Source organism: Prorops nasuta, unplaced genomic scaffold (genome assembly GCF_024137725.1).
Source record: "Prorops nasuta isolate Cenicafe-Biocafe unplaced genomic scaffold, Cenicafe_Pnas_1.2 PNAS00004, whole genome shotgun sequence".
In the NCBI taxonomy this organism is placed as follows: Eukaryota; Metazoa; Arthropoda; class Insecta; order Hymenoptera; family Bethylidae; genus Prorops; species Prorops nasuta.
The window spans coordinates 8,415,845-8,443,399 of NW_027116801.1; the positions used below are offsets into that span (position 1 = coordinate 8,415,845).

General features: G+C 46.0%; 1 protein-coding gene across 4 annotated transcripts in view; it reads left to right on the plus strand.

Moving 5' to 3' along the window:
- The window catches only part of Ubx (Ultrabithorax), a 212,123-nt gene that overhangs the window by 68,371 nt on the left and 116,197 nt on the right, over window positions 1-27,555 (plus strand). For 2 of the 4 annotated variants that reach the window (XM_066726511.1, XM_066726513.1), the window contains 2 exons: window positions 7,607-8,014; window positions 18,354-19,126. In XM_066726511.1, the coding sequence (XP_066582608.1) occupies window positions 7,607-7,923 (317 nt within the window). In that variant the 3' untranslated portion in view covers window positions 7,924-8,014; window positions 18,354-19,126. Of the gene's footprint in view, window positions 1-7,606; window positions 8,015-18,353; window positions 19,127-27,555 lie in introns of those variants that run through there. The other 2 variants (XM_066726512.1, XM_066726508.1) reach the window with 2 other exon arrangements.

Consider the following 27,555-nt stretch of genomic DNA (forward strand, 5'->3'; position numbering starts at 1 on the left):
GGAAATAATAATAAATGTCATCTGATTTTAGCAATGATTTCAGCTTTTCGTAATAGGAGACCATTGGTAGGCGTTCAGGCTAATAATTGGATATTAATTCAGCAAATCCTTTCGCAAAGCGAGTTGCCATTTTACGCGGTGCCGAAAAGGCGTGCGAAATTTTTAAGTGCGTCCGCTGGTCGGGGTAATCATAGTTTCATGCGGTTGCAGCAATGGCGTCCTGGTCGAGGAACCGGCTCTCCCCACCACGTTGGTCCCGTATGGGGCCCCCTGGGGGTTAGCTCGGTGTACCGGGTTCCTGCCCCGTGCTGCGAGCGCACGGAAAGGCCTCGGTAGTCTCCCTTGCAAATTATCAAATCATCTAACCGATACTTGTTAACTGCTACAAGTTAAGTCATTACGCTGGAATGCAGTCGCAAGGTCATGCATTATGCATTATGTCTTTCAGCCATAAGCTTCGAGCTGGATTCTTCCATTCATAGGCCCGAGCTACGCCATTATTCGTTTTCCCGTGCAAAAGAGTCTGGTGCTTAACGGAGAAAATTGAGGAAATTCGATAGGGTAGGAGGAATAATTGGCCGAAGAGAGAAACAGGTGAGGGTGGTGGCTTAAGGGAAGAGCTATAGTGACGAGAAGAAGAAAAAAAGATGATATGGGCTTGTTGCATTAGCCTGGCGTGGAACCTTTGCGGGCATAGGATGTTTCGCATGCGGGGTCCGTGGAAATAAGGCGGCAATAAAGCATATGTAAAATATATTCTGGAATTCCTTTTAGGACGCAGATATATGGCTTTGCTTGGACGACGCTCGTGGATATAGAGGAGAGAATACAGGCGTGTGCGTGTCCAAGCGTGGCCGAGTAAGTAAGACAGACGATGCCTTTCGTTAGAAGGTGTCGCGGGGTTACCCACCTGTACAAACTACCACCGCACCTTCCTCCTCCACGTGCATCCTCCTTACAGACTCCTTCCCTCTCTCTCTCTCTCTCTCTCTCTCTCTCTTCCTCAAGAAACTCCAACAAGAGCCTCGCGTACCAGCTTACTCGAGTCCCCAAGAATCCAACCTATACACCACCTCCTCCTTCTCTTCTTCAACCTTCTCCTCCTCCTCCTCCTCCTCTACCACCAATCCCATCTATGGAATCCAATCTCCTAATCCTCGTATCTCCCCGTCCAAATCATCTTCAATCCATTTTCTCATCCATCAATCGCGATTCATGATCTTATCTGGAAATGTAACTGGCTTGAGTGCCGATCGAATTTCACGAGAGCATTCGATAGTTCTTCGTTGCTTATGAGTGAACAGGAGTATAGCGAGAAATGAGAGGTGGGGAAGAAAATGGACGAGGGCGGCCGAGATAAAGAGTGGTGGGAGGGGGGAGTGAGAGAGACGGTGGGCGAGTAGGAGGGGAAGAAAGGGCAGTAGTAGGAAGACGAACGGGAAGAGAAAGAGATACGGAGCCATGAGGTGTCGCCTTACAACCGGCTCGGTTTGCTTATACCTACGAAAGCCTCTTTTGCATGCCATCTTCTCCACCATCTTGCCTCGAATTGCTCCTTTTGGGTTCCATTCGCCCTTAACCCCCTCCCTCTGCCTCACCTTTCCTCCTCTCCTCTCTTATTCCTTCGCATCCTCGTACCTCGCGCGCGATACACCGTTGCCTATGGTCTTTGCATAATTATTACAGTTACCGTGGCCAACAGCTGGCTCCGGGTCCTGCAACTTCGTTTTCCGCTCTCCTTCTTCCATCTTCTTTCTGCTATAGTCTCGCTGTTGCTGTTGCTGTTGCTGCAAGACGTTAATTAAATTTCACCGGCAGCACGCGAGACTGCAGTTTCGATAGATCGATAGACTCGCTCTCAGCTTCATTTCAAAGTCCATTTGTGATCCAGATTCTAATCGAGCAGGCCTGATTTATCGAGGAGAGAAGGCTTTTTGCAGCTTTTCGAATATTAAACGCCGAGTCCTTTTACGGTGAGGCGAGTAACGCTCGGAGAATTCCAATCGATCGAGAAGGACGTTTCAACGTTTTCTTTTTTTTCTTTTTGGACGACACTGAGAGTCCTGGACGTATATTGGACGATACATTTTAAATCACCGCTCGCTCCTTACACTCCACAGTCGCCACGGTCTTCCTGATTACCGATGTAAGACGTGTCTCGCTCGACCTTCGCTCGATTTCGCCCAATGCCACACGTTTGTACCTTAATTAACATCCGATCCAATTGGAAAATGATTAAAACGTCCGAAAAAATAATTCGCAAACAGCTGGATAATCGAGTAGTCGGTCAAGTACAACAATAATAACAATCGATAAAATGGTTAAGCGCGCTGCAAAAAGGGGTAGAGTTATGGCCGCGTGATGAGAGATCGTATCGCGAAGAAAGCAAAGGAATGAAATGAAGACCGCTCGATAATAAGGGATATCAAATATGAAAGGACGATGATATCGCGTGATAAATTGCAGGATCCGACTGTGAAGTGAGAAATTAAATTGAATGGAGGATAGTGGGAGCTAGAGTTGGTAGGAATTTTGGGATTTATCGCGAGTGACCAAATGGAGAGCGAGGCGTGCGTCTATATAGCGGGGGTCGCATAAGTAGCGATTGCGGGAGCCGCAAAACGAGGCTCGTAATCTCCGTGATAGCCAATAGCAGCTCTGTATTAAGGAAATCTGCGGGAGCAAAGTGCGTGTTTCTTGCGTGGGAGTCGAGCAGCGGTGGACACCTTGCCCGCGGCCGGAGCAGACTAGCATGAAAAAATGCAGCACGCAAAGCCGATATCTTATTCCCGAATGCTCCATTCGTTCTTCTTATGGCGGGCTACAGGCCGTTCTTGTCCTCGCGTCGCGTAACTTTTCTGCCAGGACACTTTTCGCTTCGTAGCACGATTCCGCTCCAATAGGCTTAGCCCACGCGATACATGCACCCTTACACCAATTTCATTGCTGCGGCTGTGCCTCGCACGAATTATTTTCGCTCTGTCGTCTTAATCAAGTCGATACGGCCGGAACTCTTAAATAATAAACAATTCATTAAGCGAATTCATCGGGAGAGGCTCGTTAAGCAATCCATTAAACGACTCGTGCCGTAGCGAATCTCTCCTTGCCGGACTCATTAGGCCAAGCCCGCGATTAATGAATTCGTGCCGGCATTGTTTCGGAGTTTCCCGAGGCTCTAATTGGACGATCGGACAACAAAAGCGTTAACGGCCGACCGTGATTCGACCCAGCTTCCTCATTGCCTCTCGTCCAAAGCTGCGCGTGGGTCAGAGATGTCCTCTCCCCGTTGCATTAACAACGTACGTGGATCGAGGAGACGGAGCTAGCTAGGGTGTTCGATAAATGCCGTTGGCAGACTCGTAATTAGCGCGTTTCGCTTTTTCGGGGAAAATCTTTGGGAATGAGAATCGGGTGCTGCGTGTGCTGGCGGGCTCGTTCACGTGTCATAAGTTTCGAGCTTCCGGCGTCCCCAGGGCGTGAGCTCTCGCAACAAACGCTGTTTGCGAGAGGCAGCAGGAGCCAAGGAGGAGAACGGAGACACTTGGTATGAGAAACGCGTAGCTACGCAGCAAGATCGTAGCTCAACTTGGGTACCCTCCTCCAGCCTTGCCAAGGTAGGTAATCCTCTCGGGGGCGTGAGTTACTGCCGGCGTCCCTTGCTGCTCCCCCTCCAGCTCTATCTACAACACACTCTACCTTCTTCCCAACCACCTTTCTCTCACCGTGCCAAGCCTCTCCGCTCCTCTCCTCTTTCTTCCGCGGCTTTTCTTCTCCAACCGCACCAGTTCTCTCCTTTTTCCCCATTTTCCTCCCTCGCGCTTTCTTTTCTTCTCTCTCCCTCTGCTAATACACTCCCTCCTCTCCTTATTTTTCCCACTCCGTTTCCAAGAATTTTCTTTCTACCACCCCGCCTACCCCTCCGCGTGCCTCTTTCGTTCCTGTACTCCACTACGTAATGCACTCCCTCTCTCGGCGGTGCTCGGCTCCTCGGGAAAACTCGGGAAACTTGCAAGACCGGGGAAGACTGGCTCTGCTGAGTCCCCGACACAGCTGGGGGGCATTACTCAACTCTAATTAATAAGTTATGTACAGAGCGCGCGGTTAAAGAGGATACGGCTCTTTCTCGGAGTCTTTCAACGCGACGACGGAAGTCTCGGTTCGTAAATAGCGGCTAGACACCCCCGTTTGCATGAAATAAGGCTTACCCCTCTCCCCCCCCCCCTCCCTTTCCCTCTACAGTCACCGTAAATCGATCCGTTATCACTCCCGCCATGATCTGACTCAGACTTTATATATATTTACGTATAGGTGAAATAAGGCAGCTCCACTTTTTCCACCGAGCCTTCCGCTCATTGTTTGACGTACGCCCGATCGCATTTCCTTGGAAAACTGTCAGCAGCCGTTTTAGCGAGTCGTCGCGTATATAAATCGGCTGTTTACAGGCGCCATAAGCCCGAAGATATGGGATAGAATCGAAGAAAAGGGCCGTTTTAAGCGGTGACACTCCGTATTTTCGAGCGTCACATATATAATATATAATATTTATGTATATACAATTGCCTTATGATAATAGCCAACCGGAGAATCCTCTCTCATCCATTTGAAAACTCTCGAGTGATTTTATAAATGGGCAGCAATAATTCTATACGAGTAGCGGTGGAATCATTTCCGATGGAGATAATCGATCGTATGCTCGGTCACCATTTTTATGATTTTCAGGATCCGTGACCTTAAGGAGTCCATTAATAAATAATCGAGCGATTGTTTATGGACCGAGGTGGAGAACTCATTAGAGCGTCCAGCCAGGCATAACAATGCAATGCTGGAGCCGCAGTAAATAACTGTTGCACACGGAATACGTCGAAAGGAGAGGAAAGGTCTGGAAAAGGACTCGCGCGGTGGAAGGAAAGAATCGTATTTATTCGGCGTTCCTGAGAAATGAACGTTTTCCCTTCCGTGTTTAAATTACGAATCATGGACGGATGAGGGGGGAAACGTTAGAAGAGTGCGCAGTGAATATAGCCGAGAGAGTTTTGGTTAGGCGCGTTAAATCGATAGGAGTCTAAATTCAGGTCTAGTGTACAGTATATATATACATATATATATATATCCATTACTATCTGCGGTAGAACAGACAAAAACTGCCGATTGTGCCGGAGCTTTAGAGCCTAAGGGAAATATCTCACGGGAAATTCAGAGTCCTTCATTGGCCGGGGCCAATTCACTTACTTTGATTTGATTAGACTTACGTATGATTCGGTTCTCGTGTGTGGGAGCAATGTATAGAAGGATGGGGGTGGAATCGCAGCATCGAGGGAGGCTTGGCTTGTTTTGCGAACCACCGCAGCCGGCAGAGTTATATCGCCAAATCCCCAGCAGCAATCAACGTATTGGCTCTTCTTATTAAACTTGGCAGGCAAACTTACCCCCGTTTATTGTCCGAGCCAATCCCTCGCATCCTTCGCATCCCTCAGGATCCTCGCTGGACTGGCCAAAAAAACCATCCGATCTAGCAGAATTTGCACGCCAGCCTGTCCGTCCCAATTTCACAGGTTACCGAGCTCGCTCCTTTTTCCCCTAGCTCCCAGGATTAGCTCTCGGCCCCTTAGCGAGCTTAACTTTCATTCCTTTTCCCGTTAATAAATTCTCGGCCATCTAGCTGGTTAAAGTTTCTCGATACCGATATCCCGGCAGCACAATTCGTCCTGGAGAGGTTTCATTCGGGCGAGAATTTCGCCGAAATACGAGCGGCATTTTTCAAGAAAAGGCGTGAGTAACGACGGAATATTTTTCCTCCCTCGAAACGTGCTCCTCTCGCTTTCTCGAGTCCCCCTCCCCCGCATCCCCTTACCACGCTCTGTTCTTCTCCGTTTCTCCCGGTTGGCACCCCCACCGTTTCACCCCGGATGAAACACGTTTCACGGTCTCAGCATAAAATTTATCCCGCTTCTCTCCCCTCGTTGCTGCTGCTGCTTCTGCTGCTGCTGCTGCTGCTGGTTAAACAGCCACGCACGCCTCTCCTTACTCGTGCAGGAATCCCCCTAGCTCGGTCTCGCGATATCCCAATGGGCCAGAGGCCAGAGGGATGCTAGGCTGACAGGAATCGGGAAGATGGGGAGGGCAAGCTTCAGGAGAGACACCGAGGGCGGCGAGAGAAAAAGGCAAGATCCACGAATTAGGAGGGGTGAAGGGGAGGGTGAAGTAAAGGGGAATGTTTCGGAAGAAAAACGAAGATTCTCTCTCTCTCTCTTTCTCTCTCTCACTCACACACACACACACACATACGCAAGACTGAAGGGTCGCTCGCTAGCACAAGCCTTGTCACATTTTCTACTTTGCGGAGACGTATGAGGGCGGCTTAATTGGGGAACCTCCTCTTTTATTTATAAGTTTGGTCGAGTCTATCGTTCCTGGCCTTATATACTTCCAGTTCTTCTCTATGGTGGGGAAAAGCTTCCAAGGGTACACTATATATATATATAGAGAGAGAGAGAGAGAATCTTTTCGATGTACTCCGTGACAAATAACCCCTTTATAAACGTTCCAGCAAAACTTTGGATACCATAGCTATACTGTTATACGATATTCCAAAATCTCGTAACTCTCGAATTCAGCGAGCACTCGATTATGCAACTATAATAAACAGATACGATATATTCAGTGCAGGAGTCCGTTGAAAATTCCATTGCAATCCCTCTCACGCGCTGACTCGTTTCAACGCGAAATGTTGTCATTGCAGCTTTTACGGAGAAAGCCGAATTGGCTGGGCCAATTATCCCAGCATTCATCCTAATTTTCTGCAGGCTGCACGACTTTGTTTCGCGTACCGTCGATAATCTATACCACTCCGTTGAGTTACGGTTTCCGGCTGGTGCATAAATCCAATTACACGGGCGGGTATTAATCATCGTTACGGATTTGTCGCGCGTACAGCAACTAATTGGTTTAATGTGCGTTCAATAGCAAAGCCTGACCCGACCTCATTTGTTGGGAATTAATAGTTTTAAATGGGCTCAGCTTTTATTCTCTCTCTCTCTTACTCCTGTCGATGTGCCAGAGAAAGAAGAGAGGGGTGGTAGAAGAGAAAAATACGAAGCGAAAGCGTATGTGTGGTCGAACGGGGTAAAAGCGTAAAAGGCAGACTGCTTGGGGGTTGAGAGGGGTAAGTCGGGGGCTTTTTACGAGGCAGTAACAGCCGATAAGGTGAGCTTTCGCCTCCCGACGGGGCTTATTCCGCTACTGTACCCAAGTGGCTGTTCAGCTCTACCCATCCAACCCTCAACAACTTGCCTCCTCTCACTTTCTTTCTCGTTCCTTCCATCCGAGCGTCCACTTCGCTTTATTTAAAACCATTTACTTCTCTCGCCCTATCTTTTTCCTTCCCCTCGTCGCTCGCTCTCTCTCTCTCTCTCTCTCTCTCTCTTTCTCTCTCTCTACAAACAACTTGCCATCGGAAGCCGAGATTTAACTGCAGCAATCGAATCCTCGCGAGCAAAGTATATACCACCTGCAAACATTGAACGATGAAACGAATGGTTTCTCGATGAATCATGAATATTTTAAGGTTGTTTTGAATGAGAATTGATAAGGGATTTTGTTGTTTCAGGGGCGAACGGACTGCGCAGGCGCGGCAGGCAAACCTACACGCGCTACCAGACGCTCGAATTGGAGAAGGAGTTCCATACGAATCACTACCTGACCAGGCGGAGGCGGATCGAGATGGCACACGCGTTATGTTTGACGGAGCGACAGATCAAAATCTGGTTCCAGAATCGGCGGATGAAGCTGAAGAAGGAGATTCAGGCGATCAAGGAGCTAAACGAGCAGGAGAAGCAGGCGCAAGCGCAAAAAGCCGCGGCAGCAGCGGCTGCGGCTGCGCATCAGCAGCAAGGGGCAGGAGGGGGTCCCGAGGGGGGCAACTAGGGGTACGCCCTGCACCGGAGCCCCCCTGATCACCCTACCGCCAACCAACATCATCCTCTGCTAGCACCGCAATGTACACAGCTATACTAAGGTGAGCGCCTAACCATAAATCATCTTCTCCCACATTTTTAACATCCCATGGCTGAACCTGTTCTTGACCAACCACCACCACTACTCTCTCCTCCCTCTATACTTCTCGCAATTTTCTATCAACCCATAAGGGAACTCATAATCCGATCAAAAATAAAGAAAGGAAACCGATCGATTACATATACTCGATAAATCTTGTAGCATCTTGGTCCTTATCGATCATTATTCTTATGATGTTGATAAGAGTAATGACGACGTTGCTTGGGTTTTTTCCCGTATGGACGGAGTTTGTCATGCTCCGGTGCGGCAGAGAAAACGAGAAGGTGGAAAGCTCGCGAGAGTCTTTTAAGGAAGAGTGTAATTCGTTGGGGAGGAATGAAGGAAAAAACGGGATTGGGACTCTTATAGCTTGTTTCCGCTTAAAATTAAATCCACTTGGCATACTTAATGAGAATAAACCGCTCGCGAGCGTGCTTTCGTTATTTCGCAAGTTATTTCGTTTGCGTGAGCTAAACTTTGCCTGCTCGCGCATACCCCGTGAGATTCCGAGACCGCGAAACGCCCAAAGTCCAAATTCAGCGCGATCCCAACAATTTCTATGCCCCATCGCGTTTGCCAGATGCTCCGGAGCGATAGTTTCGCTCCTACTGTGCCAGTCTCAGCCATTCTAATTACGTCTGGAAATAGATTTCAACCCTCTCCACATCCCCGAGAGATACGGCGAATAAATTTTTATAGCTCAGTGACTGGAACGAAGAGCAATTCTCAATAGCACAAATATCATCGAGATATCCTTAGAACGCTCCGAGGATATCCACGCGTCCTGTGGATATACCGAGGATGTCCCCTGAACATCGTGTTCTATCAGAGATATTGGCTGAAATATAAAGGAGTTGGAGAAAAATTGCTTGGAGCGCCAAGTTGCAGTCTGGGGGTGGAGATGCAAAAGAAGGGATGGAGCGGAGAAAGTTGCCGGAGGATTGGGTGGAAAAAGTGGAGAAAGTTTTTTTTTTCCTCTGCCTACAGGTAAGAAGACGCGACGGCGTGAATTTTGGAGTGCTATCTCTCTGAAAATCCCTTGTATAATTCGTATTTTTGTCGTGGCTCGGCTATTCATCTCGGTGAAAATAGACGACCCTTCGAATCGCCAGTCGGTTCTTCGGGCAATATCGGTTGTAAAAAAAGGTCCTCGCCTTTTCCGTACTTTCTCGAGACTTTCGCCGGCCGTCCTTTATGACCCGTTCCATGTTCCGGGGTAAAAAGCGTTTCTTCGAAAATACACAGCCTGTTTTCTCTCGTCCAACTCGAAAACGCTCATTATACTCCGTAATATCATTTTCCCATTTGTCTAAAGTGAAAATTTTCTTATTCCATTCTTCCTTTTCTTCCCGACCGTTCCCCATTCGGGATGGATGAACGGACGGCAATTATTGCTGCAATTTCGCACACCTCGAGAAATCGAGAGTTCCTCCTCGTCGATATTGCCCGACCGTAAAAGCTTCCTTTTTTGGAAACTGGTAAAGTTCGTGGATAAATTTCCAAGTAGTCTAGAGTAATAATACCGCGACCCATTGCCGATTAACTAGGAGGAATGCGTGTAATAGTGCGCCACCAATACCGATTAAATAACGTTTGACGATATTTATTCAAGAGAATGGCCATCCTCGTCAGAGCTACTATCTTCCCCAAAAGGGTCGTTCGAGTTCTTGCCTCGGCTAACAACGTGATATAATTAACCAGTTTTGTCGAATAGACAGCGATGCCCGTGTGCTTAACTAGCTTACGATCTTTTCTCTCCCCAAGGTATCTATTGTTCTCTCAAACCTAATTTTATTCCACGCAAAATGGACGAAATAAATATCAATAGACCTTTTTGGTAGACCTATCCAGATTCCGATATGCTTTAAGATAAATTTCGCCATTCGACATAAGAAAGCAATTTAGAAAGGTTCCGAGCAAAGATATATTGTATATATAAATGTGATAGAGCTGAAGAGTGTACTGGCGATTCACCAATTCTTTTATCAAAAAGTCTTTGAGACTCTTAAAAAGATAATTTAACCTTTATACCTGAGCTTCCTACGCGATTAGAAGTCTCTTGTGGAAATGTTTGCCACATTTTTATTCTACATTTTTTTTACATATTCTTTTTTTATCCAAATATTGGGCTGTTTATTTTATAAATTCTTCACCTTGTTTCTTTTCGTTTTTAAGAAGAAAATCTTTCAATTGTGTTAGCCTAAGTTTAACTGCTTAGAAAACGTAATAAAGCAGCGTATAAGTACAGGCATGCCATCTAGCGGCATTACTAATATTTAGTTTAGTTATGGCTGCGCCCCCCCAAAAGTTTGTGGGCGTGTTTAAGGCGGGGACAAACGATTATGGCTATTTGAACGCAATGTTTCGTCATTTACATCATCGTTTTACCCTATACTCTTCCGTAAATTCACTTGACATGAGCAAACTCTCGTCAAGTTTCCCTTTGCGTGTCTCGAAACGCGACACGAGCACGCCAAGGGAGGAAAAGGGAATTGGTAAATTTACTCATTCTTCCGAAATGTAACGCCGTGCGGGAGTTTTGATTGGTCGTTTGTCTGGCAGATGGCAGCACGACACGATATTTCACGGGCGGTAAAGCAGATCGATCTGCCTTACCGACTGCACGATCGGTACTAAACTTAATTTAGAGATTGTCCCTACCTACCAAGAAGTCTGGCCTGTGCCAAAGTTAGTTCGACGATCGTCCGTAATGCGCTTTATGGTTTGTTTTTATCGACGTGAATATACGGAGTTTAGCCCAGTCCCCCACTTCCTGCATAACAGTGGTGGGGAAGAATCGACCACTTTTCCGCTCTCCCTCCTCTAATCTTCTCCAACGCGTAAAAACGCTTTTGCGGCTATATACTTCGCCATTGACTAGACGCGATTACCCGTATTTTCTCCCCGAGTGCCTCTCTCGCGCATCATCAGTCGATAATCCAATAAAGCAGACTCGTATAGTCTCATGAAGTTAAAATAAAGCGGAACGCGAGATTTTATTGGTCACTAAAGCATGATTTCGACAGATTGATGCAGAGGCGCTCTCGTCAAACGCAACTCGGAGATCTTTATTGGCTGTAAAGGAAGACGTTTTACGATCCATAAAAGCATTTATAGCGCCGGTAGTCTTACCTCACTCTTGCACCCCGTATATCCATTACCCCTTCCGCGGTCTCTTCCAAGGGCGGCCATTGGCACGCGCTTGCCTGCCTCGAGATTTACAGGTTACGCTCCCAGTAACACCTCGTAAACTTGCCTTAACGACTTTAACCGGGCCTAACTGCTTCCTTCCTGCAATCAGACCCTGACCTACCTCTCGAATACTCGTCCTAGAAAAGTGTCATCACAGTTTATGCCATTTGGATTCATTGACCCTGGTAGTACACTCAGCATCCCAACCATCCGACATTTTCCTTTGCTGCAACTTTTTTCATTACTTTTGTCCTGCTACGTAGATTGATATCAATCCATACAGCATCAAGTGGCTTAAAGACATTTTTTAGACGTCGTTTAATCATGTCTATAAGACATCTTTTAGTCATGTGTACTATATGGGAAGATTTTATTCTTATATTTTAAACACATTACACCTGAAATATTTAAGATAGGTAGAATAGCGCGAATAAAAAAAAAAATATTCCTTACCGCAGGTATATCTTCGACTTCCTGACGCACGTGAACGTGCTTCGCGAAGCAGAAGTGCGCTCTTTCGTTGCTTTATGATTTGTTTTGATTATACTTCATTACCATTTTACGCCTTTCGTTGTACTTAACGGCTAGCAATAAGTCTTCTTTGTTGATTTTATCGCGACATTTATTACCATCATTATTAGCTGATAGCACTTGAAGTCTCGTAAAGTTTACGCTGGTGCGATCGAGCTCGTTTGGAGCGATTACTTACAAGGGTGGGGATGTGGTGAAACACTTGAATTGTAATCGAGGAGTGGGGAGGCTTGCGAGTTGACTGACTGTCCGCTAGAATGCGCTCACATGACTCGGTTATTTTCTGACTATACTTTACGTTCCAAAAATCTTTTTAAACCTGGAACTATCATTTTCATCTAAGAACCTACTAATATAACATTAATGTAAAAAATTGGTAAAACCTTTGTTTCATTTACTAGACTTTTTCCGCTTATCCGATTATTTTTGTATTTAAAACTAAAAGCTTTAAAATAATTTTTTCTCTTAGGAGTCGCTATATTCATTTTCTCAACTTAGCAACATAATCTTTAGGAGTTAAATACTAAATGTTAGATCAAAAGCCGTCTAATCCTCCATTGTCCTGTGCTCTAATACCGGCGTGAGCAAAACTTTGGGTAAAGCTTAAGAAAATAATTTAATAGTCATGTATGCTAGTTCTCTCTTGGAAGCTGCGAATTTTGTAAAATCTGGTTTTGCGCCGCGGTATTAGCATTTAAGAGTGAGTAGTGCCCTGCCTGGCGGCGCCATTGGTCCACATTTACACAACAATGAGGGGCCGCACTCTAAAAACTCCCAGAATCCCTGAGCTTGGTGGTTTAGTGAGGATAGAGAGAGAGAGAGAGAGAGGTTAGATGAAAAAGAGGATGAGTAAGACATAGACCTGGATGGAGAAGGAAAGCAAGATGGCTAAAACCATTTCGAACTTGCTCTATCTTTTTCTAAAAAGGTATACCATGTATACTTCTACTTCTCTCTCTTATTCTCTTCATCCTTTTCCTCCTCTTTCCGTCTCGAAACGGGTCGTGGAAACAGAAGGCAACAACGCGAGCTAGATAGACCTCGCAATACAAAACCTCTAAGCTTCGTTTTTTAACCTTTTGGGATCCGAGGGAGAGAGAGAAAGAGAGAGAGAGAGAGGATGGCGGCACAAGCTTGCCTCGGCATCGACTGGATATTTCTAACACATACGGCCCTCTCGTTCCAGTGGCAGCGTGATGGCGTCCGCGACGTTGCCAAATTATCTTACGTAACTACTTAATTCTACCTAATATTTCTCACGATTCCTACGTGTCCGTGTGGCTACTCTCTCTTCCTCTACGCGATACTCTTCCGATCGCGGTCAGGGATAGGATTTTCCGTAGCAACCGGTTTCTCGTTCCGGACGAGTCATACACTTTTTTTTGTCCAAGGAGCATCGAAAATGAGACGCAGCCTCACCAGCCAGCGTCGGGCTCGCTTCTTTATTTAGCGTTATAGTCCCTAGAAGAATGGCTGTTGTTGCAAGTTTCGGCCACATTTTTCACTGTTTTCTGACTCGCGCTTTTAGCCGTCGATTTATTTATGTGTTCGAAGTCGCGTGCGTCGCTAAATAACAACGTATCTGGCCCAGCATGCAACGTATTACGAGCGTACTGACGCGTAAATCGCAATGTCACGGAAAAGAGTTATTTCAACAATGTTTTTACAGCGGAAGAAAGATCGACAGCTGGAGGACTGGCTTAATCGTATGGAAAGGCGAAATTAGCGATATTGTCAACGACCTGTATTCAGCCACTCGTCGTTTGACACGCGGATCTTTCGCAAGCTGCCTCCGTCCGTGTCGTGTATCCTATTCGGCGAGAGCGCCGCGCGACACCCAAAGGCGCCCTGAATAGCTCGAACTTCCCACTCGCTTGTCATAAATTAAAAATCCACCGTTTCAGTCCTGTTGCAATTCTCTCCTCCTCATCTTGCCGAGAATCAAATTACACGCTTCACTAAATTCACAATGTATCTAGAGCGATCAATCTCTATCCGACCAGCATTATATATATATATATATATATATATACATATAATTACATTCATGAAAATAATGGAGAAAAATTCGAGCTGGAAAATGAAAAAATCAGGAGAGATGAGAGTCAAATCGCGGCAGTAGCTTCTTTAATATAAAATTATCCATCAGAATTTTCCTCAAGTTTTTCCGACGAAGGTCCGCTAGATTTAGATTTAACGCCGGCTCAATTACTGCTACATCCAAGGGCTGGTCGTTTTTTCTTGGCCACAGGGCGAGCGAGACTCCACTTATTCATCGTAATATTGAAATAAGCTTTCCAAAGTTTTCGCTCGGGAGTGGGGGAAGAGTGCGTGGATCGAGCGCGAAAGTGGCTGGCGAGTTTGAGGATGGTATAGAGCGCGGGAGGTGGGGAGGTGCGAGCTAATTGTGATACACTCCGCGGGGAGTCGCGTTGGCGAAGGGGCCGGGGGATCCCATATAACTTAAGAAGAAGTAGAAGCGGAAAAGAGGGGACAGTGTAGTTAGTTATACGCCGAGGCCGCGCATGTTGGCAGCAATGGTGTTTTTCATTTTCTTTATATCACCCTTGACGCTCGTAAAACCATTACCCGTGACCGAACAAACGCAACTTCTCTATAGTTTCCTTTGCGCGCGCACGCGCGGCCGCCCCAACCTTCTCACCGAACACTTCTCGCGTGAAACGTTTCGTGACACTCTGCTTCCTTCCGTCCTTCTTTACCCTTTTCCACTCCAAAATCCATCCCAGATCTCGCGAGAACCCAATTCCCTTTCTGCCCACGGGAAGGATTCGCTTCTCTCCCTGCAAAGAGATTACCTCGTCCCTGTCCGAACCGACAAAGTCAACCGAAGCTAATTAAAAATTGCAGAAACGTGGACAGTGTGTGGTTCATCCGCTTTATACGCAGTGCTATATACCAGCACTGATGAGCTGATAAGCCAATGGAATGTTTCTTTTTTTTTCATATTGTTTTATTGTTCGTCTCGCTTACTCTTGGCGAGCTATTCATCATCCAGCGTTTCTCTCTATCTCTCTTTCTCTTTGCTTCTTTACTTACATTCCCTCCCTTTTCTTCTTTCCTTAGTAAAAGTCTCTCGCTGCTCATTCGTCCAACTGAACACTCCCTACCAATTTTACCTTTAGCCGACCGGTCCATCTCCCTTTTTCGGGCCTTTCCTCCACCTTCCTTCCCCCCCCCCCCCCCCACTTTTTGCTTTTACACCCACACAACGTCGGACATGCAGTACTGGCTCGGCAGGGCGCTTTCGGTGTTCTCGAAGTCCTCGTCTCGGCGTTAAAGATATCTGTGGCTCCGCACACCCACTGCAAGCCCAGAGAGATAAAGAGAGAGAGAGAGAGAGGGAGAAAGAGAGAGTATGCCGTGAAACATCCAAGGCGATGCATCACCTCGCGATATCACCGGGAAAGATACGGTAATATTTCCTACGGTCCCGGCGGGGGCTGATCGGTTCCTTTCTTTCTTGCTCACCTCTCCTCTTCTACACTATACTCGCCGTTACCTCGAGCTCGTCAGTCGCTCCATCGATCCACTAGGACCGACAAGAAAGTGTCCGAGCACCTAAATCGATATTCCCCGCAACTCCACAGACTATACTCTAGGTGTACTCCACTCTCGACAGCATATTCCATCAAAATGAATTCCAAAAGCTATATTATTATATATTTCCCTAAGAAGAGGAGTCATCAGGTCCCGTTGAATACGAAGGAATTTTATTTAGAATTTTGTGGGTGTAGGAAAGGGAGGAAGAAGCTCTCATAAATATTAATAGCATTCGGCTAAGAGGAGAGATCCTTTGTATTTGGCTGGCGTTGAAGATAAGGCGTGTATGCGTACGGGGGCAGGAATTTGGGGGTAATTTAGTCAAAGCTTGAAAAATTTGGGGATGGCAGGGATGTTTTGGTAATTCGGTCATGGATGGCGTGGCAACGTAGGATGGAAGAGGAGAATTGGGTAGGGATGAGAGAGGCGGGGGGCGTTTCATGGCACCCCGCATGGGGTAGGTTGCAGCTCACGCGACACTAGAGCCATCTATATCCCGAAAGATTTATGGGAGCCTGGTGCAGCGGCTGCGAGCAGCACTACACGCTACGTAGTATCGCCGCAGCACCGGTGCTGCCCCCTGTCGCGAGAACTCGCAGTGTTGCCCCGCGGGGGTTAACCGCAATTCGCGCTCGTCCTCGCTTACTGATAAAAAATTTCTACCTCGATCTCAATCCGATTCCTCGAATCTTCCATCGCCCGAGAATCGACTGGGCGTGGTTAAGAAACCTTCGTCCAATCATCTTAATGATTCTTCACAATAATCCTACAGTCTTTTCAAACTGTTGCGCGATTCTTTGATGAATAGACTGCAATGAGAAACGGACTACTCTTTAACGATATAAATACATGTCTCGCAAAATGGATTATATAACGGTCTTGTCCAGCCAGGGACTTTCATTGGTGGATCTGGGGAGGGGTTAATTAAGGGTTTCCAGGGGAAGTAGCGATCTGTAGCGATCCGACTTTGATAGTCATTTATAATCAACGAGGCGTATGGAATTGTGAGCGGAGGTTTTCCAACTACCCCCTTGACGCGGCCGTCCATTCGCACTCGGTGATATCCTGGCTGGGGAAGGCTTGGTTGGAGGGTGACAGGGCTGCTACTGCTATGGGGTACTACGACGATATGAGTACGGCAGATACCTATGCTCTACACTCCAACGTCCCATCCCCCTGATGCGGCCGGTTTACGAGCAACCTGTGGTAACGAGAGCGATAGATAATAACCGCTCCATGCTCAACCCCGGCCTCTGCCTTCTGTCTCTCTCTCTCTCTCTCTCTCTCCCTCCCTCTCCCTCTTCCTCTCCTTCTCTCAGTTACCCATTCCAACCCCTGCATTCACGCCTCCCACATACACGTCAACTTCATTTAATTTTTTTTTCATACATTTACCCTCTCCCATCCCTCCTCTTCATTCTCGCTTTCATGAATTTCCAATGAAACTACAGTGGAGAAAAAAAGCTCTCTCGTAACCAGGCAATAACAATTTGTTCTTGCGAATTTGGTCGCTCGGCTGTATATATATATATAGATGCGGCGTTTTCCAGTAGTATTTTCTTGTTAGACGCGCTAGCGATCGATGTGTCAAGCGGCGGCAATTTTTGTCGATCCTCGCGACAGTAGTGTATTCCCTGATGCGCGCGGATATCTCAGCAGGGGGGATGAGGGTGATCCAGACGCTTCTTCTTCTCAGCACAGAGAGTAAGCGTACGTGCGTCATGTTCCTTCGGTTTTTACAAGTTTTAAGTGTCGTTACGTTTACGACGCGCAGACGCGCGGACGAGAATTTATTGCAGCTTAAAAACTCCAGGCTCCTTCGGAATCCTGATAAATGTGCGAAGGAGCGCGACTCTCCAGCTCGCGGGAGACTCACGAGCCAAGGCGCAGCAGTGACTCTAGGCCGAAAAGTAAACTGCACTGCGAATGAAATACACGCCTGAGTAAACAACGCGAACGGGCTCGATGCGTATCTAAGGAGGAACGTGGAAATCCGCGCGATTAACTAGATTTATACTTTTCGTTATTTATCGACTTAGCTCGTTAGACTCGTATTTCTATAGATTTACATACGAATCGAAAATATCTCAATAAGATGAGCTAGAAAATTGTTGTTTAATGAATCCAGGCCTGGCACTTTTGTAACAACGTTTCGATATTGTAAAAATGGAGGGCGAGAGGGATGTAGCACGCAATTGTTTCAGCATCCAATCGGAGCTGGGTATAACGCGTTTCATTCAAAGCCCGCGCACTTGGATGAAACGAGCCACGGGGGGATGGTAGATTGAACCGTTGGCGCCGCTCGCGAAATGGCCGAGCCTTGCCAGCTTCCAAATGTCTTCTTTCATCATTGCAAAGACCCGCTGTACTACTCTCCTTCTCTCTCTCCCAATTTCTATTTCTCTGGATGGCGAACGATGAATTAAATTCGAAATTAGTCGTACGATTAATGCTTTTAAAATCCTTCGGTCTGGGGGATCCACCCTTGTACGGTCTGTTCCAACCCCTTTAGCGCTCCCGAGCCATCGATATCCCGAGGTACACAGACACAGACACGAGGGAGCTTGTAGTCAACGTGCGTGTGTCGGACAAGGCACCACGTGCATTCATTCCATTACAAAAGGAGCTGAACCAGCGCCGGTGACCCGACCCGTCCTGTTCCTCGACACGCTCGACATATGAACGTACCCACCTACCTACCTACGTACCTTTCTATACTGTGTGTACCTACACAACCTTGAAACCACCTCCACCCAAAGAAATGGCGCCATCTGATATTTTACAACGCGAAATATGCCCGATATCGCTGGCAGGAAAATGCCTTTTCCTCTTCCTCCGCTGCACTATATCCGTACTACCGTATAGCAATATTATTCTCTCTACTCATAAATTTTAACCTTAAATTTGGCCTAAAAACTATGCGAAATTGTTTGTTTCTGCGACGCGGAATATGCAGAGTTTTATGTGCATGGAATCTCGATGAAATTGAACGTAACAGTTGCTGATTTTTGTTTCAGGTGAGTCGCAGGCTGCACCCGCTGTCTCTGTAATGCCAAATAGACGTCGATGTGCGTATCTGTCGATTGTCAATTTATCGGTTGCGGCGAATGGATGCTGCACCGGTGAGTGACGAACCCCGGACTCCCGTAGCTCACTTTGACCAATCTTTCCCAGACCGATCAGTATCCAGCATAGTGTACACCTACACGGCCTAGCATTGTCGTAGAAAATCGTAAACCCAAACCCTCCCCCTTCACAACACACAGACCCGCTTCTGCAGTAGGGTAGATAGCGAAACTCCTGACCGAGCATGATACAGGGACAAAAGGAGCGCCCGAAAGGGAAAAAGGATTTCATAGGATGTGAAAAGAAACGAAAAAGCAAAAAAATTGAAGAAATCGTCCAGCGAAGATTCTCAATGCTCAAAAAGTAAAATCCAATCTTCCTTTGACCGTTCTGTGTATCATGGTCCTGCAGGGAGAAAAGACTATAGGACGTCGCGAAAAAAGGCGTCTCGAAACTAAATACGTAACGAAAGGCTACAAATACTTGTAAGGTAAATTAAGCAGTAGACGTATTTTCCTTTTCGTGATACTCCGATCAATCGGAATTTACGGACTCATGTACAAAAGCTTTGTATGGCATTTTTCTTTTCGCCCCCCTCCGCGACTTTTCCTTTTCTTTCTCATTTTTCTTATAAAATTTCTTTCTTTCTTCCTCACCCCCCCCTCTCTCTCTCCCTCTCTCTCTCTCTCTCTCTCTCTCTCTCTCTCTCTCTCTCTCTCTCTCTCTACTCTCTACTCTCTACTATCCGAAACTGTGTACGCCTTCTCGAGCAACGACTGCTGTTAATGTTATGTTTTTGTTACTTTTATTGTCAGCGACACGATGCGAAATGACACGTTTTCATTGGTTGCCCGTGGGACGGCTCGTGATACGTTCGACGAAACAACACCGTTGCCACAGCCGGGGTGTATATTATGTATAGTAAAATATGTATACGTCGAGCGATTCTCTCGAGCCGCGACGCGAACTGCGAGAGCGTGCTTCGATCGGTACAAAATATATATGTTAATGTTCGTAAATAATTTTGTTAATATTGTATAGAAACATTTATGACGTCGAGTACCTGGCAGAAAGATTTTGGTACCGCGTGCGAGAGCATCCAATGCATTTTTTTTTCTTTTTTTTTTGGAGAATCTTTGAAAGGACCTCTTTTTATTTGCCAACGTCTTTGAAGAAGGGAGACGATAATAGATTGTAAATCTCTCAAATTATATGGATATATGTATACGTATACATGTGACCTTTCGTGTGTATACGTTTACACGTATAAATATAAATATATATATTATACATACATATATAAAAAAATATATTTAATATGTATGTTGTACGTACCTACCTAGTACCTAGACGCCTGCCCGAGAAGCGTGGGCGCAGCCCTAACGGTAACAATATTCTAGTTAATAAATGTATACGAGTAGCCGCTAAGAGGAAGGCAGTATTTCTTAAAAGGAATGTAATTTTAATAATTAATTATTTATTTTGAGGATCTCGGAAAACAAATACTTTTATCTCAACTGTATTGTATTCTATTGGGCTAGTAGGCCTATATAGGGGTATGTGTAGGCGTTACCCTTTGCGTAGTGGTAGCTGTATTTGTGTAAACGTTTCACATAAAGAGAGAAATCTTTTTTTGTAATATATTAGGATATTAACCGTTTACCGATTTCGTCCTGATTGTATATGTATCCGATCGAGCGACCAGGGCCGCACCTGCTGCCTATGCCTGAAAAGAAAAAAAAACTAAAAAATGTGTCGAAAGCTTCTTCTTACTTAGGGGCGGTGGCTGTTCTGAACGCTATTGTAATATTACATTGATTATACGATTGCTAAAAAAATAAATACAATGTAAACTCATGAAAACGTTTGTCGCTTCTTTGCCTGCGGCCCTGGCCGTAGCGATGCAGTCCTGTACCATTTCCTACGTTATCCTTCGACGTTTCCGAATATAATCCTCATTCTGCTGCTGCTGCTGCTCTTTGAAATTCGATCGAGTATATATAGAGAAAAGTCGGCCGGGGTGATACTGCATGGTCGACGATATGTCGCGTTCAACTCGAATAGCAAGAATTACAGTTTTTAGCCAGTTACACGTTGAATGATTTGTGGTAAGGATTTTTTGTTACTCCCGGGAAAGCTGGAGGAGGTTTTGTTCCAAGAGACTTTAAGTCGATCCCGGTCACTACCGTTATGGGCTTAACGGGGTTGTGTTGATCCGGGGTCGAGCTTTCGCGGATAGTCATAAGTCTCGCGGCGCTCCGGGATATTAATATGTTATTGCGAGAAGACTCCCTCATGAAAGTCGACAAGGACTGGAAAAATATGTGCCGCTAGTCGGGGCTGCGGGATTCCCGCTTTACTTGTGTATCACGCAACCGTATACGAACGCACACAACTGCACACGGACATACGGTACGGTACAGATACAAGGAAAGAGAGTGGGATGAGGGCGCATGGGCAAAATTCAGCAGACGCCATTTGTATTAATGAAGCCCCGACAATGGTGCACGCCCGATGAATTATGTACCCGCGATCGAACCGAACGAAACAGCGCGATCTAGGCGCAACTTTGCTATTAGCCTCACGCACCACTTCTTCCCTTCGAAGATACCCCCAACAATCCCAGATTCGTACGGAGGAATCCCCGATCTCTCCCAGTTCCTACCAAATTACTCTTCCGCGCGGCATCTAGCTGTGGTATAAATGCCCTCCCTCGCTCGCTCTCTTTTCGTCTCCCTTTTTCCTCACGCAGACGTAGTATATAATAGCCTCTGAAGGATATTATACCTGTATATAGAGAAACTCGCATGAAAAGTATAACAATTTTTCGATACTTCACGAGAATCATTTGTCACAATCATTTACCTTTTTCAACTGTTTTTTATTCTTTTTCTTTCTTCCAATAATTTTTTTTTTTTTTTTTTTTTTTTTTTTTTTAATTCCGTCGTTTATATTTTCACGCTGAAAACACATGGAGGAGCTAGACAATAATTCACCCTTTAATTTACAATAATCCTGGGCTTGGCGCGAAATTTCGTTATTTACTCAATGTATTATTATAGAATACGTTTCGATATTTATAACGCGCTTTAACCGAGCGATGTATCACCAAAATATCATATTTGTAAATTATATACGCGTGGCGCAGAGTCTTGATAAAAATATCTGCAAAAATATAAATTGATCGATAAAACGAATTTATAATGTGCATGCTCTCTCGTGTGGCAATTGCCAGAGGAGGGTAGGAGGAGCAGGAGATTTCTCGAAAGATCATGCGAGAATTAATTCAATGAGATTCGGGAAGTAGAGATTTCTGGAAAGTTGGTGAAGAAGTTTATCGATCGAGAATAAGAGGAAGTTGGAGGATTTGGGTGCGTTATGGCGATAGGATTCAATAAAATCGTTATCGAGGTAAAAGTGGAGAGACAATTTCGCCGTGGAAGTAGAAGTAGAATGGAGCAGTTATTTGGAACGTGCTGTAGTGGAGCAATGTAATAGGTCTGGTAGTGCAACAACTTCCACTCCCATCGTGCATGACGGGATCCTCCCTTTCTTTCCTTCTCTCTTTGGCCGTTCGTCCCGGTAGCTCGCCACCCCACAGTTCGTTTCCGTGTTGTTACATAATACACGCTGCGGCGCGGTTACGTGGATGAGGGATGAGGTGCTGCGTTGCCTAATAACCTCACCCCTCCCTCCACGGCCAGCCGCCCCCGCAGGATACACTCGCGAACACAACGCCATGGTGATGGGGGGTGCAGGAGGGGGTGGAGGAAACTCCGGGCGCGCCAAGTAATTATATGAGGGCGGAGCACGCTAGGCTCATCTACACCCAACACATTCATATCAGTCGGCCCGAGCCAAGGTGAAACGTGAGAGCCCTGCATCAGGATTTCGTTCCCAACCCGGACAACAAACTTCCCTGCTAAATTATCGCGCCAAATAATCTTGCGAGTTAATCGCGTTAAATTAAAAATTACCAAAAATAAAATCATAATATTCCACAGAAATGACGCGGGGTGCTGAGTTTAAAAACGAATGTTTGTGGAAAAAGAAGCGAGATTGTACGAGCATTAATACGAGCATCAGGAATAATATTAAACACGATTTAGCGTGGAATCGTGACAATTGCCCGAACGCGATAATAATAGAATTGTTTGGCGCATTTTGCGATAGGAGTGGGGATGGTAAGATGGATTAAAATAGCGGAAAGCGCGCATTGGTAGCGGAGAACGGAAAGCAAAAGGGGGACCTGTACATTTAAGCGGATATACGCGTATATATCTATATCTGTATACATAGATATAAGTATATACTATATATACTGTAGGGACTTACCGAGATTCAATTACCGCAACGTCTGCGAGGCACGCTATTCCCACACCGGTAGGAAGACCACCCCACCGAGTCTCCACCTTTCCATCTCCTCAAGAACGAACAGGTGCTCTTGTGCCTGCTGTAAATTGCACCCCTGTAATCCAAAGTAAAGCGGCCGTTTTATCCGCGCCATGTCGAGATGGATGCGTGCTACGTCTCCCAGATAATGGGTTGCGCTTACGCAGCCAACCCTCTGCTTCTTCTCGATGAAAAACTGTCCTTCTCTCCTTCTATCTATCTCTCGCTCGCTTTCTCTCTCCATTCTCTTCTTCTACATCCAATTATTTCCTTATAAAACCCCTCCACTCCGTACGTCGATACTCCTCTCTTACATTTTTTCCTCTTACACCCTAATATCTTTCCTCAAAGTTGTCTATAGCAAAAACAATTCATAGCTGAAATACTGCTGGTTTTAATGCTGCATCACGTGATATGGTTTGTTTTGATAGAATAGTTTCCCTCCTTCTTCGCTATTGTTTGCTTTCTTCACCCAGTAACCTTCCAGTCCAATGTATGTTATATAGTACAGTGCTTATAGCCGTGCAATGAAATTTCAAGCTGGAGATGTAGTATATAGGAATGTATATTTTTCAATTCTTATTGATTTAGTTGGAGCACGAAGTTAATAACGTGGTTGTTGATTAAGAAATGCGATATACGCGAGAAAGTCACATTATTCACTACGCAGTGGCTGTTCAAAGGAAACCGGTGCTGTCTTCATTTTCTCGAATTACTTTTTCTTTTTCACGGTCTGACTTTCTAATTTCGTGCGAGGTCTATAAAAACGTCGAGGTTGACGCACGGGGTCCTCTTCCGAGTAGAACCAACCAAGATAACACGGATGTACATCCTCGAGCCTCGCTGTTTTTCCTGTAAATACTGAAAGGAGCTGACATCACCTGAAACGCTCTTTCATCTGGCCCAACAGATCCCTCTTATTCGAATAATTCGCCATATGTACTCACGAAACATTCTACCCTGCTTAATTAGACGCGGCTAAATTAAAATTGCCAGTATCCATAGATATAATGCTCGATACACTCGGAAATTTTAGATTTATCTTTTAGATAGAGAAAAACACAGATGAACATTTATTATGAGCTATTATTAGGAAAATTGTGATTACTACCGAAGATTAGGCTTATTTGGTCATTGGAAAAGACAAATATGTGTAACCCTAAGGAAATCTGGTATAGGCAATGTCTATAGGCAATGTCGGATGGACTTGGCGTCGTTTTCTTGGATGGGGTTGCTCGACCGAGGAATAATACAAGCGCAGTACGCGAACATCCCCTCGCCACCCTTTCCACCCCTCACCTTCCATTACTATCCGCACACCCGTTGTCCGCAGATAAATCTTCCCGCCCTCTAATTGGCCTTCTCTCCATTTCCTCGTCTCATACCCCGACCTATTCCTCCTTCTCCTCCGGCTCTCTTCTCGCTCCTCTATTCTCTCCTCTCTCTCCCGATTCTCTCATCTCTTCTCGTCTCATCTCGCTTCGTACCGAATCGTACCCTCCTCCCACCCAAAACCGGGCACAACTCCAAGAAACCTTCGCTATGCTACGCCAATCCACCTCCTCTCATCCTCATTTTCCACTCCACCCTACTCCCACCCCCCACCCTCTCACACCCTCTCCCTCACTCAAACACTCTCTCACTCTCACTGCATCCTGCTCTAGCACACTTTTCTTAACCCATACCTCCCGCCTCGCGAATTATTAGAATTATTAGACGTTATATTGGCCGCAAAGTATCCGTTACCTCCTGCAACTCAATTATGAATTAAGTTAACGCCCGACAGCTCAAATGGATTACGCGAATTTCCGTCCATCTCCAACACTCCTCAGCGATTCAATTTGCTCTATGATTTTTCATTATTCCAAATGAATTTAAACGAGCTTTGAGGAATTATTGATCTTCGGACAGAAGTATATTGTCCCAGTATTCGGAAAGGGGATGGGATTTTTATGATCGAGTGACACTCGGAGATTCAAATTGGATCGGATATACAACTGTATACCTATATATGTAAAACTGTTGCGAGGTCAGGTCAGTTCGCAAGTAGAGCGTACTATAGTTGGCTACAACAATAGTAAAACTGAGGGATACGTACGATCTACCTGGCGATCTACTTTGACTGAGTTTGACCTCGAAGCGTCACGTAATTCCCAGACAGAATTGGGCCTCCCTCATAGTTTTCCGGAGTTTCCTCGGGTTGCTTAAAAACTATCGTGGACTGTACCATGCCGGTGCTTCTTTCAAAACAGTAAGAATTCTGACCTAACGGGACCGGGTGGTTTTGGTGTTTGCGGAAATGTCGGCATTAGCTCCGTCACACTGTTCATCTTTTATCTCTCGTCGAGGAAAAAACGGGACCTATTCTGTTTTCGTCCTCAAGAATGGGACCTCGGCTCCAAAGGTTGCTCGATTTTAGACACCCGGAACCAATGAGAGAGCTCGTAAATTTGCCTCTGACCCGCGGGCAGTCCCTTTTTGTCGGTGCATTTTTTTCTACCCTCGCACACACTGCCAATTACCCAATACCGGAATTAGTTCTGCGTCTGCTTTTTGGCCAAATACTCGAAAAGAAAAAATTCCAATAGTCGAAGTTGCAAATAAATTATATGATTCAAGTGTGAATATTAATAGCGCATCTCTAGTGCAGCTTCCGTTTGAAAATAATTCTTTGGATAAGATAGGATAAATGGGTAGCAGTTTTTTTTATTGATGAGAGAAGAAATAGAAATTCAACGGCAATAAAAGATAGGAGAAGACCAATATGTCTAGCCAAGAAGCGAATCGACCCTTTCATGGCGGCGGCAGTGCTTTTGGGGGTCTTAGGCGTGAAAAGAGGAAGGGTAGCATTTTGTTTTGGCATTATTTCAGAAGGAGCCGGGGGTTGGTATACCTCCACCCCATGCTATCTGCATAACCGTCATGGCTTCCCCTTGCTCGACCACTCGATGGAGGTTGAACGGACCGCAGAAAGCGATTACGAATTAACGTGCCGCTTCTTCGCGCTTTATTACGAGTCCCGTCATCCTCCCGGGCAGCACCCTCGGGACTCGGTTGCAATTATCCTTCCTTTTGTTTCCCTCTCTTTCCCTCAAAGCTATATATACCCCATTCGATCGAGCTAAACTTCATCATCATCCTCCTCACCTATAACCATTTCATTATTCGTAGAATGATACATGGATAAAGGTCATTGGACCAGCACCCACTTAATTCGAGACCACCGATTCTAATTTTATTCACCCGGAGGACTCTTTTGGCGGAGAAAAAAAGTTTCGCGAATCCCGTTTGATCGAGGTGACTGGCTGGTTAGTGAAATTTATGCGGACGGCCTGGCAGCCTGCAGTACTACACTATATATATATATAGATAGAGAGGGGGGGGGGGGAAGAAAAAGGAAGGGTTGGGGAGTAAGGAGGAACTTGGGGTTGTTGTAAATAAAATGGTAATTTCAGGGCTGGAAGTCGGTGGTACCGGTCGAATTTAACGAGACACCCGATATCCACCGCCCGTCTGCCAGGACTCTAGAGTCGAGACTCGTGAGTGGCTGATGGGGCAGTTTGCCAGGAGCTTGGAGCTCCGGTCGGCGTTGCTCCAGAGTTTTCATGGCCGGAAAAGCCTGTGCAGGGAAAGAACATGCAACGAGCATATAGCTAGGGGGTGGGGTGGAAAAATGGAAACATGAAAAAGAGCAGAGTATATAGAGAGGATGAAGATGAGAGGGAGTGGAATAAAGATCAAAATAAGATTCAAGAGAAATAAAGTAGAGAGCAGTGGGAGAAGGCAAAGGCAAAGAAGCAGAAGAAGAAGAAGAAGATGTGGAAGAAACGGCTGGATACAGAGAACGGTGTAAGGGGTAGTCGGTAGTAAAGGCAGGGAGGATCGAAGGTGGATCGGTCTTGGGGGGCTAGAAGGGGTTCTCGTCGAGAGGGGTGGGGGAAAATAAGGGGTTGCTCGGCGCCGCCGCCCCTTGCTTGGCTTGCAAACTGACTTCCGTCCTCCGCGCGACTATTCAGACGCCGCTGGCGTTTTTACCCGCCAGGACTTGCACAAAAAAACACGAAATATAGACCACTCCTCTCCCCCCCCCCCCTCTAGCCCTCTTTTACTCTTTTTCCAGTCGTCTCTCTTCGTCTTTCCGCGACACTCACCCTACCAATCTTACAGTCGAATGGTATCCTAGGAGCTAGTCCTGTGTACTCCGCGAGAGAGCTCCTACAATATATCTTTCGCCTTATCTGCCGCTCGCTGTTTACTGGCCGATAGACTCCGCAGATAACGGGACCCTGCATCACCGCCCCGCGAGCGAGTCACTTACTTTTATATATGTTGTTACTTACGTCAAGGGATCGGAGACAAGTTGGAAAATGCTGATGGCTCTCCTCAGATACCGCGATCCTTGCCCTGCCACGATTTACCAACATCCTTTCGGGGAATCACTGGTTGCTCACCTGTCAAACAAAATGATTTAGACCCATTATAACCGGCCGTGCTTACCAGTAATCGCTACACGTTCCAAACAACTCAGAAACTCCTCCGTCCTAAATTGTGATCTGAATCTGAAATTTCGTCACTCGGCTCTCATATAAGCGCGGCCTCGATATTTATGCCGATCGAGAATCCCGCGATGAAAAGAACGATTCTGCGCCAGCATCGGAAATTAACTGCAGTTAAATGCGGAAATTGATGAATTTTTGCACGCGTCACTTTTATTGGGCAATGACTGTCGATGAAGCGTATTAGGTCGAAGAATCTCGGTGA